General features: G+C 44.7%; 1 protein-coding gene across 4 annotated transcripts in view; it reads right to left on the bottom strand.

The window, feature by feature from the left end:
• spata20 (spermatogenesis associated 20) overlaps positions 1-3,054 on the bottom strand; it is a 479,531-nt gene extending 476,477 nt beyond the window's left edge. Inside the window, exon 1 of one of the 4 annotated variants that reach the window (XM_063074197.1) lies at positions 2,897-3,054. In XM_063074197.1, the coding sequence (XP_062930267.1) occupies positions 2,897-3,015 (119 nt within the window). In that variant the 5' untranslated portion in view covers positions 3,016-3,054. Of the gene's footprint in view, positions 1-2,781 lie in introns of all 4 variants that reach the window. The other 3 variants (XM_063074194.1, XM_063074196.1, XM_063074195.1) reach the window with 3 other exon arrangements.
• Between the last annotated feature and the right edge of the window lie 11,897 nt (positions 3,055-14,951).

The raw sequence follows: 14,951 nt of genomic DNA, 5'->3' as shown, positions 1-14,951 counted from the left end.
AATAATAAATATGAAGATCATGCCTGCTTCTCTGTGTTTTCTGAGAGATACTGAACCCCTGGTTAATGAGGAGGAGGAGGAGGTGCATAGCAGGTTATAGGCAACAAAGAACACATGGAACACTTGGGGAGCATAAGAAATGCAAGAGAACATATAAGAGATAAAAGGCATGAGGTTACTCTAGCAGACAAAGTGAAGGAGAATGCCAGGAATTTCTGCAGATATATTAAGAGCAAAATGATAACTAGGGACAAAATTGGTCCACTTGAAGATCAGTGTAGTCATCTGACATCTTAAATGGATTGTTTTTGCATCTGTACTTATTTGGGTGATAGACAAAGAGTGTATAGAACTGGGGCAAAACATTAGTGAGATCATGTCCCATATACAGATTACAGAAGATAAATAAAGGTGGATAAGACCTCAGACCCTGAAAAGGTATCCACTCAGCCCTCGTGGGATGCTAGTACCTTCAGCCATGAGTGAGGTGCCAGAGGACTGAAGGATAGCTGATGTTGTTCTGTTGTTTAAAAAAGGTCCAACGAATAAGCCAGTAAATTATTGTCTGGTGACATCAGTAGTGAATGAAGTAGTACACTGGATTTGACAGTGGCTCCACGGTAGAAGTCAGAGAAAGTTAGTGCCTCTCTAACTGGTGGCCTGTGATTACTGTTGTGCTGCAGGAATCAGTGCTGGGTCCATTGCTGTTTGTCATCTTTATCAACAATCTGGATGATAAAAGGAGGCTCACGCAAATGATTTCATGATTTTCTGGCTTGTCATATGAAGAACATTTAATAGCTCTGAGCCTGTACTCACCAGAATGAGTGGTAACTTCATTGAAACCTATCAAATGGTGAAAGGGCTTGGAAGAGTGGATGCGAAGAGGATGTTTCCAATCATAGGAGTGTCTAAGACCAGGGGACACAGGGGGTCCTTTTAGAACAGAGATGAGGAGGAATTTCTTTCACCAGAGAGTGGTGAATCTGTGGAACTCTTTGCCACAGGCAGATGTGGAGGCCAAGTCTGTATGTATATTGAAGTCAGAGGTTGATAAATTCTTGATTGGTCAGGGCATGAAGGGATACAGGGAGAAGGCAGCAGGAGATAGGGGCTGAGAAGCAAAACTGGATCAGCCATGATGAAGTACTGGAGCAGACCTGAAGGGCCAAATAGCCTCATTCTAGTCCTATATCTTATGGTCTTATAACATGATAAAGTGATCAGCAAATTTATAGATGTCGTCAAAACTAGGGGTGTAGTGCACAACAAGGAGGCTATCAAAGCTTACAGTGGGATCTGCTCCAGATGGAAAAAATGGTTGAAAATGGCGAACGGAATTTAAAGTGAGGTGTTACTCTTTGGCAGGCCAAACCCAAAAAGAATTATACAGCACTGAGGAGTGCAATAGAACAGTGGGATCTGAGAATACAGATCAATAATTCCTTGAAAGTGGTGACACAGCTAGAACATAAGGGGAGATTTTGGCATATTGGCCTTCATAAATCAAAGTATTAAGTATAGTAGTTGGAATGTTATGTTCAAGTTGTATAAGACATTGGTGAGGCCAAACTGGGAGCATTGTGTGCAGTGCTGGTCACCTTCCTACAGGAAAGATATCAATAAGATTAAGAGTACAGAGAAAATTTACAAGGATGTTCCTGGAACTTGAGGACCTGAATTATAGGGAAAGATAAAATAGGTTAGGACTTTATTCCGTGGAGTGCAAGAGAATGAAAGGATGCTCTTCTGCACACCACTGTTGTAACACATAGTAATTTGAATTACTGTCATCTTCCTGTCATCTTGAACATTCTCCTCTGACCTCTCTCATTAAAAAGGCATTTTCACCCACAGAGCTGCCACTCCATTCACTGGATGTTTGTTTGCACCATTCTCTTTAAATTCTGACAACTGCAGTGTGTGAAAATCCCAGGAGATCAGCAATTTCTGAAATAATCAAACCACCCCATTTGGCATCAACAATCTTTCCATGATCAAAGTCACTTAGATCAGTTCCCATTCTCACTACCTTAGACTGCAACATCTCCCTCCAGCAGCTATCTCTAACCCTCACACTCCCCTCCCCTTGCTCCATCTACCATCTCCATTCCCCTCCCCTACCTGATGCAATCTGCCTCTCATCTTTCACTCATCACTTTGCACACTCCAAACACACTCCCCCACCACCACCAATAATTCTGACCATTTCCCTTCAGTCCTGATGCAGGGTTTTATACCCCAAAAAGTCAATAATTTTCCTCCTATAGATGCTGTTCACCGAGTTTCTTCATCAGATTTTGCGTTGCTTTAGATTCCATCACCTGAACTACTTCTTCTGTCTCCAATGTTCACCAATGATATCTCTGCTGTACTAAATGGCAATGTTAACCCTAAAACTGCTCAGGAATATTGAATCCTGTTTACAATTAAGAGCATAATCTCAGTACACCCTACAAAATATTGTCAATCTAGCAAAGGTGCTGTCTGCTTTAAAGACAACAAAAATAAACATTCAAACTGCATTAACTCGAAGGTTGAAAGACGAAATTTCAGTTAGGGGCGTCTCATTCCCGAGTTTTGCAGAGACTGATAGTTTGAATTTAACAAGTTAAACTAGCCCATGGTCAAGAAACGCTGAATCTGCCTGAGCTGTGTGATCGGTGGGAGTGACACAAGTCCCAGGTTCCTGGGACTAGTAGTCCTAGTGCAGCCCCGCTCCGTTAGCGCCGTCAAAAATGGACTACAATTCCCATCAGGCAGCGCGTCTACCCAACTCACACATTAGCTCCCAGTACACAAGAGCCGAAGCAACAGCAAAACAAAAGCGAACTGCTGCAGGAACACGGGGAAATCCTGGCATCCGCACTCCGAAGGATGTTGACCTTGGCTGTACCTGCGCGGTACTCCCGCTGTGAAGGCCTTCGGCCCGTTCTCCGCTGCGCTCCGGATGGAAGAAGCCGCCCGGCGCAGGCTGAGGGAGAAGCGGGTCCCGCAGCTCAGGTGCCTCAGCATCTTCTCAGTCAGTGCCACGGCGCCCTCTAGCGTGGAGGTCTTCAACTAGGAGCTGCGGATTTCAAACCGCTTTGCTCTAAGTGGCCAACAGGGGCCATTCCGACCCATGAGGCTGCAGCTCTTTGTTGATGCTCTCTCCTTCTCCCCAGTTTCCCTTCTGTTATCCAATGCCCCAAGGCATCCCACTACATAAATTACAAGAGAATCAGGAAATGAAAATTGGATTAGGTACTAGCGTGGTCCTGATGAGCCATATAGCACCACCTCCCTGCCCCTGTTGTTATATTTCCCTTCTGAAATGGAAATGTTTTCCTCATTTCAGTGAGCAAAGGTGCACATTGGACACTGTCAAGAGTCTGGGACAGAACAACATATGATGTGAGGGAGCAGGGAAGCAAGAGTGAAAAATAAAGACACTTTCAGAACATAAAGTGTCGAGTCATGATATCCGCACAATCTAATTAAGCACTAAGATATTTTACAAATTCACAACAGTGGTGACGAGGATATGGACTTTGAAAGTAAGTTTAAAGTTAGTTGTGAGAATGGAGAAATCCGGGATACAACACTTCCAGTGTTTTACGGAGCCAGCTACACCAGGTCCAAGATGGACACGGTGGCTCAGCTCAATTGAATTTTATGAATTGAATTGAATTGACTTTATTATTTACATCCTTCACATACATGAGTAAAAATCTTTATGTTACGTCTCAGTCTAAATGTGCAATGTACCAATTATGGTAATTAATAATAAATAGTGGGTACAATGGACACTCAATATAACATAAAAATAGAGTTATGTCAGCATGAATTAAGCAGTCTCATGGCCTGGTGGAAGTAGCTGTCCCAGAGCTTGTTGGTCCTGGCTTTTATGCTGCGGTACTGTTTCCCAGATGGTAGCAGCTGGAACAGTTTGTGGTTAGGGTGACTCAGGTCCCCAATGATCCTTCGGGCCCTTTTTACACACCTGTCTTTGTAAATGTTCTGAATATAGTTCACATCTACAGATACACCGGGCTGTCTGCACCACTCTCTGCAGAGTCCTGCAATTAAGGGAAGTACAATTCCCATACCAGGCAGTGATGCAGGCAGTCAGGATGCTCTCAATTGTGCCCCTATAGAAAGTTCTTAGGAGTTGCGGGCCCATACCAAACTTGTTCAACCGTCTGAGGTGAAAGAGGTGCTGTTGTACCTTTTTTACCACACAGCCAGTGTGTACAGACCACGTGAGATCCTCAGTGATGTTAATGCCGAGGAAATTAAAGCTGTTTACCCTCTCAGCCCCAGATCCATTGATGTCAAAAGGGGTCAGACTGTCTCCATGCCTCCTGTAGTCCACAACCAGCTCCCTAGTTTTTGCGATATTGAGGGAGGGGTTGTTTTCTTGACACCACTGTGTCAGGGTGATGACTTGTTCTCTGTAGAGAACAGCCTCATTATTATTTGATATTAAGCCAATCAATGCAGCGAATTTAATTAGCGGGTTGGAGCTGTGGATGGTGACACAGTCATGGGTACACAGAGATTAAAGGAGGGGGCTTAGGACACAGCCCTGGGGGGCTCCTGTGTTGAGGTTTAGAGGGGCAGAGGTGAGGGAGCCCACTCTCAACACCTGCCAGCGATCTGACAGGAAGTCCAGGAGCCAGCTGCACAAGGCAGGGTGAAGGCTGCAGTCTCTGAGCTTCTTGTCATGCCTGGAGGGAATTATGGTGTTGAATTCTGAACTGTAGTCCAAGAACAGCATTCTCACATTAGCATCCGTCTTCTCCAGATATGTAAGGACAGTTTGTAGAGCTGTGGCTAATGCGTCATCTGTCAATTGGTTGTGTCGGTAGGCGAATTGTAGGGGGTCCAGTTTGGGTGGTAGCAAGCTGCAGATGTAATCCTTGACCGCCCTCTCAAAGCATTTGCTTATTATTAAGGTGAGTGTGACAGGATGCCAGTCGTTCAGACATGTTACCTTGGTCCGGAACAATGGTGGATGTTTTGAAGCAGGAGCGCACTCTACACTGGGAGAGGGAGAGGTTAAAAATGTCTGTAAACACACCTACCAGTAAATGCCGACAGTAAAGGAAGATAACACAATTGATTATACAAAACAACAAAGGAGAGCACTACTTTTGCATCTTGCAGGACCAGATTTGCAGGATATGTTCTCAACACTACCAGACACGGGACAAATCACAGACTCTGCAGCAGCAGTGGATGCTCTGAATGCTTACTTCGTTCCCCAGATCAACACTACGTTTGCCCGGCAGCATTTTCATCGGCTTGCCCCAAAACAAGGTGAGATAGTTCAACAGTTCTCTACTCGCCTTCAGCAGGCAGCAGAAGTCTGTAATTTTCTAATTGACACAGACAACTAAATCAGGGATGCCATGGTGGGAAAATGTATCTCAGTCTATGTGCGGGAAAAACTATTGGAGAATATGCAGGGCCTAACGCTTGCCCGCACACTGGAAGTAGCAGCACAATGTGAAAAAGTAGAGGAACTGGGTGAAAATGTGTGGGGAAAATTTTGTCAGAGAAGATAAAGTGCCATTCACATAGTCCTAAGCAGAAGAAAAAGCTGTCCCCATATTCATCTAGCACATCACTGGAGGTTAAGGGGGTGTTTGAATGCGAAATATGTATTGGAAACAGAACAGACTAGGCAGACATTATCGTGATAAAAGGCAATGGTGAACCACTCCTAGGTAGAGAAACAGCTGCAAACTTGGGTGTGTTAAAGATTGGAGAAAATGTATCAGTAGTAACAGACATTAAAGAGTCTCTTAAGTTGAAGTACCCAAAAGTGTTTGAAAGGGTAGGAAAGCTGAACATAAGCGGATCAGTCTGTACATTGATCCCAAGGCAAAGCCTGTGGCCCAGCCGCTCAGACCTTGCAACTCCAGGGAGGCTGCTGTGAAAAAAAAATTGAACAGCTAACGAAAATGGACATTATTGAGATAGTTGAAGGCCCAATTCCTGTGGTTAACCTGGTAGTAATTTTACCAAAACCCAGCAAGGGCATCAGAATGTGCCTAGATGTGAGAAGGGCAAATGAAGCAAATGTGAGGGAAAGATATCCCATTCCATCTGTAGATGAGATACTACAGGGTATGGATAGAGCTGCGGTGTTTAGCAAACTAAGCTTGAAATGGGGCTATCACCAGCTAGAACTAACTCCAGAATCTAAAGAGATAACCACGTTTACTGTGCATAATGGGGTGTGTAGGTACAAGAGGCTGATATTTGGTGTGTCATCAGCCAGTGAGCAGTACCAGCATGAGATAGCAAATGCTTTAGCTGGAATTGAAGGAGTTCAGATGATGTGATTGTACATGCATTTAACCAAAAACTGCATGATGAGAGGATGCATGCTGTCTTAAAGAGACTCGCAGAGTGTGGACTGACACCAAACCCGGAAAAATGTCAGTTCAACGTGGACGTACTAGTTTTCATAGGAATTCTCATCACAGAAAGGCATCGGACCAACTGAGGAGAGAGTGCAAGCAGTAATGGAGGCTCATGGACCACAAAATGCCACGGAACTGAGGAGTTGGCTACAGCAGCAGATTCATACCACAGTTTGCAACTTCACCAGAACCACTAAGACGATTGACCAGGAAGGACACCCAGTTCAAGTTTGGAGAAGAACAGAACAAGTATTCAAAGCCCTAAAAGAGGAGCTAGCAAGAGCAGGCACATTGGCCTAATTTGATAAAGATCCACCAACTGAAGTAATAGCAGATGCCAGCCCAGTCAGTCTGGGGCCAGTATTCATACAAAATGAAGAAATGGTACTTATCTGCTATGTGAGCCTTAGTCTCACAGACTATGAACAAAAATACTCACAAACAGATCAGGAAGCATTAGCACTCATGTGGGCCTGTGAAAGACTTCATCCTTATTTGTATGGAAGAAAATTTGTCCTGATCACAGATCACAAACTTTTGAAGATAATTTAAAACCCAAGATCTAAACTATGTGCACGCATAGAACAAAGGGTCTTGAGACTGCAACCATATGACTACAGAAGGAAGAGAAAATCTGCAGATGCTAGAAATTCAAGCAACGCACACGATATGCTGGAGGAACTCAGCAGGCCAGGCAGCATCTAGGAAGAGTACAGTCGACGTTTCGGACCAAAACCCTTCAACAGTCCTGCTGATGGTGAGCAGTACTGTGATGATGTCATCATTCTGGGACAGAAAATGTGATGTGAAGGAGCATGGAAGTGAGAGAAAGAAATAAAGACAAGTTCAGAGCATGAAGCATCAAGTCATGATAATTAAACACTAAGATAGGTTGTAAATACATGACAGGTGCCATGGTAGCTATTACAGCTCAGGGCATTCCAGAGTTCAGAGTTCACTTCTGACGCTGTCTGTAAAGAATTTATACTGTTATGTACCCCTAGGGGTCATATTTTTTTATGGACAATACCTTTAAAAAGAGAGAGAGAGTTGTGCAACACAAGCACCTTGTTTTATTAAGAGAGAGAGAGAGAAAGACTGCTTTGAGATGGTGTTATAGTTTCTCTGCAGCATGTTTGCACTTCTGCAAGGACACTGGCAGCTTCTAAGTTCTTACAGAGAGAGAAGGGAGGAGCTACTTGATGGACAGCTGGTGTTCAGCATGGTGAGATAAATAGAAGGTCAGCTGATAGACTCACGGACACATGGTTTTGGACACTGGATGAGCTTTGTTGTGCCCACAGAAAGGTGGGTGTTTGGAGGATCGGTCAGGTGAATCAATCAGTGACTCTCGCAGTGTGAAAGAGGGGTGACCGGTGGGGAGTTATTCGTGTGTTCAACCCTCGTCTGGGTTGATAACTCCAGCACAGACGTCTCCTTTTTGTTGTGATCACATTCGGTGACTTTCAAGGAACTGAAGAGGGGAGAGAAAGGTTTGAAACAGAAGAAACCTAGTGACAAAGAGGTCACTGTTTGGATTCCCTCCTCTGTAGCTCGTGAGGGTGTGTTTGAGTTCCATTCGAATGCGAAGATGTGACTTTCACGTAGTTAATCCACAAGGGTGGGTTCTCCGGTGAGGGGAGTACCTTTGTGAATACCACTTGTGTGTTACCCTTGTTTGAGGGTGGTAGTTCACTGAAGAGAGACACCCCTGTGGCAAATCACTGTGGGAGTTATTTGATATGTCGTGGCTATCTCATTGTGTTTGGGGTTGGTTCCCTTGAAGAGGATCCCCTTAATGATAAGCTACTGTTGGTGATAATCCACATGTGGATTCTGTTTGAGTATCCTGTGGCCACCACTTTGGAATGACCCGTAGCTGAATTTGGGTGTGGTATCACTTGTGTTGAAAGGATATTCGTTGAAGATCACTGTCGGTGATACTTCGTGTGGGGAGTGGAACAACTTTGGAGATAAAACCTACTACTATTGTTATTTTGTATTGCTGTCATGGAATCTGTGGAATATCAACGTAATTGCCTTCTCTCGACATTTACCCTCGATTACAAATATCTCTCTCTCATCACCTATTCCGTGGATGAACTGAACTTTCATACTTTACCATCCCAAAACTCTAAGCCTTGTTTCCCCCAAGCTCAATAGTTTGGGAGTTATATTTACACACAAATATACACATAACACTGTTAACCTGTTTGATTTATCTGGTTATATATTACTGTATTGTGTAGTTACTAATAAATAGTATTAGTTAATAGCAATACCAGACTCCAAAGTGTTTTCTATTTCTGCTGGTTCTTTAACCCGTCACGGTTAAATACATGGCAATACATCCTCCAAGTGACTGACTGCATGGATTTCTTCCTTGTCCAAAGATATATGGGTTAATAGGTTAATGGGTTATTGAAGAATTGTCCTGTGATTAGGCTAGTGTTAAGGTGGTGGGTTGTGGCTTGTTTGGCCAGAAAGGCCTGTTCCACACTGTATCCCTTAATACAAATAAAATTATATTAATTATTGTAACAATAATGAAGTCTTTAACCCAACAGATTTGTTGTTTATCTTTTCACATGCCTAGTCAGCTATTTTCAGTGTTCTGTGTTCACACTTAATGTCTTTCAACACTTACACATTCAAAAGGACCTTTGACTCAGGAGACAACAGAGACTTCAGATGTGGGAAATCTGGAGTATCTCAGTGAGTGACACAATAGCTATGGAGGAAAACTGGCCGGTTGATGTTTTTAGGATGAGACCCTTCATCAGTTCTGGGGAAAACAATGGAGATAACCAGTATAAAAAGCTGTTGGGAGGTGGGGAAAGGGATTGATGGAAGAAACTGGGAGGTTAAAAGGCTAAAGAAGTTGAAATTTGAGAGGATAGTGGAATATAGAATAGAGGGAAAGAGGTAGGGAATGAAACTGGAGGGAGGAGTGTGTGGGTGTTGGGGCTGACTGAGAGTGTGGGAAGGGTAAAGAGAAGGGATGATGGATGCTGGTGGGCTAAGATAAAAAATGGGGGAACAGAGAAGAGTGGTTAGCGAAGTTACACTACAGAAATCAGTTTGGGAACTACCAGAGCAGAATATAAGATGCTGTTCCTGTAATCTGCACCTAGTCTCAACTTGGCAGTAGAGAAGGCCATGGACAGATGTATCGGTATGGAAATGGGAAGTGGAATTAAACTGGAAGCTACCAGGAGATCCTGACTGTTACAGCAGACAGAGTGAAGGTGCTTGATGAAACAATTCCCTGATCTGCGTTGGCTCTCACCAAAGGTCAATTTCACAGGGTGGTGATGGTAAATTGTGTGCTTGTAAACATGGAGAGCAGGATTACTCCTACATTTGGGAAGTCAAATAAGGTTAGGGCGGGTACGTGTATGGGCGACAAGGAATGTTGACTTACAGAAGGAACTTTGGGGTTGAAGTCTGCAGTTCCCAAATACATTTGGTAGATACAGTGGTGCTTGCCTTCATTTGTTAGGACATTGAATAACACTTGGAACATTATGTTGCAACTTTACAAAACACTATTTAGAATACACAAGTAATGTGCAGTGCTAATCACCATACCACAGGAAGGATGTGGTTGCTCTTGAGATTGTGCAAAGGAGATTCACCAAGTTGGTGCCTGGATTGGAGGGCTGTAGTTATGCAGAAATATTGGCTAGGCTAGGCTAGTTCTTCCTGGAGCAAAGAAGTCTGAAGAGTGACCTTGTTGACATATATAAAATTGTGAGGAAGAGACAGAAACTTCGGAACCAGATGAAAGGAACTGATGGGCAAACTTAGGAGATGGAGAGATGAGAAAGATGGGCAAAGGGAGAAGGAACCTAGGTGGTCAGATGAGAGGAAATGGGAAAAGAATAATGGGGGGTGGTGTGGATTACCAAAAATAGAAAAAAAAAACATTCATACCATTGGTCTGTAAGCTAAACAAGTGGAAAATGAGTTCACAAAAGAGACTGCAGATGCTGGAAATTTGAATCACACACACAAATTTCGGATGGAACTCAGCAGGTCAAGTAGTAAAAAGTATAGTCAATGTTCCAGGCCAAACCCCTTCATCAGGACTGTAAAGGAAGTGGGCAGAAGGCTAGGGGTAGACAGAGGGTGAGGAGTAAACCATGGCAGCCGATAGGTTGATACAGGCAAGGAGGTAAGGGGCAGGCAGAGAAAATGATGCAAGAAGCTGTGAGGTGACTGGTGGGAGAAGCTGAAGGAGGAATCTGTTAGGAGAGAATAGAATAAAGGGGAGGAGGTGGGAAGCAGAGGGAGGTTGGTAAATGGTAGGTCATCAGGGCAAGGAAAAGGTAATACAGCCAAAGGAATCAAAGAAAATAAATGGGTGGGAATAGAAACAGATTGATATCTCAAGCTTCCAGTAACCGCTCCCTTCTGTTTATTCTGACTTCTTTCCCCTTCCTTTCCAGTCTTGATTAAGGATCTTGGCCCAAAATATTGACTGTTCATTTCCCTCTGTGGATGCTGCCTGACCTGCTGAGTTCCTCCAGAATTTGTGTGTGTTGGGAAATAAGCTGATGTTTCTCCTAGTGACTGGAGATGTATATTAAAGAGATAAATAGTGGCCAAATGCACTGGGGGGAACTATCTGTTGTTCAAAATCAACGTATCAAAATCCTCAATATCCAAGAGGACAGAAAGGACACTGGCTCTGTGCCGTTCTCCAACAATAGAACATTTCCTGAGTCATTAACAGAATTGTCAAACTAGACCTATCATTAAACAAGAATTTAACATTCAAAAACTTCTAACTCTCAGGCATCAGTGCTATCAACTGAGCCTCAGCTGACACAGTGGATGGACTTCTACTATACAAGCTCAGTACTGTTAACTTCAGAGCAGTTGATAATCTATAAAATACACCCGAGGCTGCATATTCTGAAATCTAGAGCAACAAACTGCTTGAAGAACCCAATAATTCAAGCAGCATCTGTGCTGGAGGTGGGGAGACAGGAGGAAACATCAGCAATTTGGGACTGAATGGAGAAAGCATATGGCCAGTATATGGGGGGGGGTGCATGGGCATGGGTGGGAATGGTAAGAAAGGAGCCCAGGGTGAATGGTGGATTAGGGAGGGGTATAAAATGTTATATTTGAATACATGCAGTATACAAAATAAAGTAGATGATTTTTTTTTAGCGCAGATAGAAATTGGCATGTATGACATTATGGATATCACTAAGTCATGGCTGAAAGAAGATCAGAGTTGGGAGCTTAACATCCAAGGATACGCATCATATCAAATGGACAGGCAGGATAGGCAGAGTGGGTGCAGTGGCTCTGTTGGTATAAAAATGAAACCAAGGCCTGAGAAAGAACTGACATAGAATCAGAAGATGTAGAATCCTTATGAGTAGAGTTTAAAATTGCAAGGGTATAAAATTTGAAGTAAATTTATTATTGAAGTACATATATGTCACCACTCCTGAGATTCATTTTCTTGCAGCTGTTCACAATAGAACAAGAAAATACAATAGAATCAACAGAAAACTACACACTAACAAACACTAACAAGGAACCAACGTGCAAAAGACCCTGATGGAAGTTATATACAGGCCTCAGGATGTGGAGAACAACTACAAAGGGAGAGGGTAAAGGCATGTAAAAAGGGCATTGTTACGATGGTTGTGGAGGATTTCAAAATACAGGTAGACTGGAAAAATTAGGCTGAACCTGGATCCCAAGAATAGGAATTTGTAATGCCTATGAGCTGGCTTTTTAGGAGGAGTTTGTGGTTGAGCCCAATGAGGAGAAAAAGTAATTCTAGATTGGGTGTTTTGTAGTGAACCAGATTTGATTAGAGATCTTAAGGGTAAAGGAATCTTTAGGAACCAGTAAACATAATAAGACAGAATTCACCTGCAGCCTGAGAGGGAGAAGATCTATTACAGCAGAATAAAGGGAACTATAGAGGTACGAGGAGCTAGCCAAAGTTGATTGGAGGGGCAGACTAGCAGGGGTGACAGCAGAGCATTAATGGCTGGAGTTTCTGGGAGTAACTTGGAAGGATAGGTTCATTGCAAAGAAAGAGTATTTTAAAGGGGGGGCTGTTGAAAGACCCGAAACCCCCGATGATTCCAGAAACATCACTGAAGATGTGTCCAGAGGCATCAATAGATGTATGTACACAGCTTACACTCTGAGTTCATCAGTGACAGCCAGGAAAGACTGGGTGACAACTACGAAAAGAGTGGTGATGACTGGAGAGTCAGTGACAGCCCAGAGAGACGGCAACTGGGGCAGAACGGGCTGGCAACCCAATCTGTGTCCTCTGAGAGGAGGACCCCCACAAAAGCTACGATGAATCTAAGGGAAAGATATTCCCAGGGGTGCCCGAGAGGTGGGGGGGTGGGAGGATGAGCACCCCAGCTGGATAGACACAACGACATCAGACCCAGGCAACGAACAAACGACTATGAGGAAGCAGTGTGCATGTGGCAAAATCTGCAAGAACGATCGCGGCTTGAAGATCCACCAAGCGAGGATGAAGTGTTTGGTGGGAGCAGGAGCAGCACAACGCGCAGGTGTCCAACCTGGTGAGACGAAGGAGGTGCCAGGCCCGGAGTCACCGCATAGTGCCCGGAACCTCCAAGTGTTGAAAACTAATCCCTCGAACATGAAGTCTAACAGGAGGCGGATCAAATGGCCTGCAGCTAACATGACTTCACTGTGGAAGCAGTTTGATGAAGATGTCAACCAAATTCTGGAGGCAATGGTGAAGGGAGGGGTCGATAGGAAGCTGCAAGCCATGACAACAATCATTGTCAGCATCACAGCTGAACGGTTCAGAGAAGAGGAGAAGGAAGACTCCAAAACACCTTACTCGAAGAACTAAAGAGCATTGAGGAGCCACAACATCAGGCAGGAGATGAAAGCGCTGAAGTCCCAGTACAAGGAGGCAGGAGAAGAGCTTGGCCCAGCTGATGTTCATACTACAAAAGAAGATCAGGGTCCTCCACTGGGCAGAGTAGCATCAGAGACGGCATCATGAAAGGGCCTGAAAACGTGCTGCCTTTATCGCCAACCCCTTCCAGTTCACCAAGGAGTTGCTGGGGGAGAAGTGCAGTGGGAAACTGGCCTGTTCGCAGGAAGACATAGACCAACATCTGAAGAAGATATATAATGATCCTGAAAGAGAGCAGGAGTTGGGAGAGTGCGACATCCTAATAGACCCACCTGAACCGGATGTGCAGTTCGACATGTCAGAGCTGCAACTAAAGGAAGTCAGAGAGGTCGTCCGCAAAGCAAGGGCAAGCTCGGCTCCAGGACCAAGCAACACCTCGTACAAAGTGTACAAGAACTGCCTAAACTCCTGCTGCGTCTGTGGAAGATCCTGTGAGTCTTCTGGAGAAGGGGGAAGATCCCAGAACAGTTGAGAGTGGCTGACAGGGTGTGGATCCCAAAGGAGGAAAACGCCACCCAGATAGACCAGTTTCGCATCAGCTCCCTGCTGTGTGTCGAGGCGAAGATCTTCTTCAGTGCAGTTTCTAACCGACTGTGCACCTATCTAGCAAAGAACACCTGTATTGATACATCTGTCCAGAAGGGTGGCATTTCAGGGATGCCGGGCTGTCTGGAGCACATCGGTGTGGTGACACAGCTCATCAGGGAGGCCAGAGAGAACAAGGACAACCTGTCAGTGTTGTGGCTCGACCTGGCAAATGCATATGGCTCCATTCCGCACAAGCTGGTGCAGCTCACACTGACCAAATATCACGTCCCCAGCAGAATCAGAGACCTTATCGCTGATTATTACAGCAACTTCAGGATGAGGGTCTCTTCAGGAGCAATTACATCAACCTGGCACAAGGTGGAGATCGGCATCATCACAGGGTGCACTATCTCAGTGACACTGTTCTCCCTAGCCATGAACATGCTCACTAAGTCTGCTGAACCAGAGTGCAGAGGGCCCAGAATGAATTCAGCTCAACGGCAACCACCTATCAGGGCATTCATGGATGACCTCACAGTCACCACAGAATCAGTCCCAGGCTGCCAGAGGATTCTGCAAGGGCTCAAAAAACTGGTGGAGTGGGCCCGGATGCATTTCAAACCAGCCAAATCAAGATCGATGGTGCTGGGGAAAGGGAAGGTAGAGAACAAGTTCTGGTTCAGCATCGCAGGCACAGCCATCCAACCAGCACAGAAAAGCCAGTCAAGAGCTTAGACAAGGTTTTTGACAGCTCTTTAAGGGACACGACATCGATTCAGGTGACCTGCACCGAGTTGGATGGCTGGCTGAAATCTGTGGACAAATCTGGCCTACCTGGGAAGTTTAAAGCCTGGGTGTATCAGCATGCCATTCTTCCCAGAATCCTGTGAACCCTCCTCGTCTATGCATTTCCGATCTCGAACCTTAGAGAAGAGAGTTAGCAACCACCTCAGGAGATGGCTGGGGCTGCCAAAGAGCCTGAGCAGCATCGCACTCTATGGACACCAAAACAAACTGCAACTGCCCTTTAAATCCTTGGACGAAGAATTCAAGGTAACAAGAGC

Source organism: Mobula hypostoma, chromosome 22, assembly GCF_963921235.1.
Source record: "Mobula hypostoma chromosome 22, sMobHyp1.1, whole genome shotgun sequence".
NCBI classification, from domain to species: domain Eukaryota; kingdom Metazoa; phylum Chordata; class Chondrichthyes; order Myliobatiformes; family Myliobatidae; genus Mobula; species Mobula hypostoma.
This window is presented reverse-complemented; position numbering and strand designations above follow the sequence as displayed.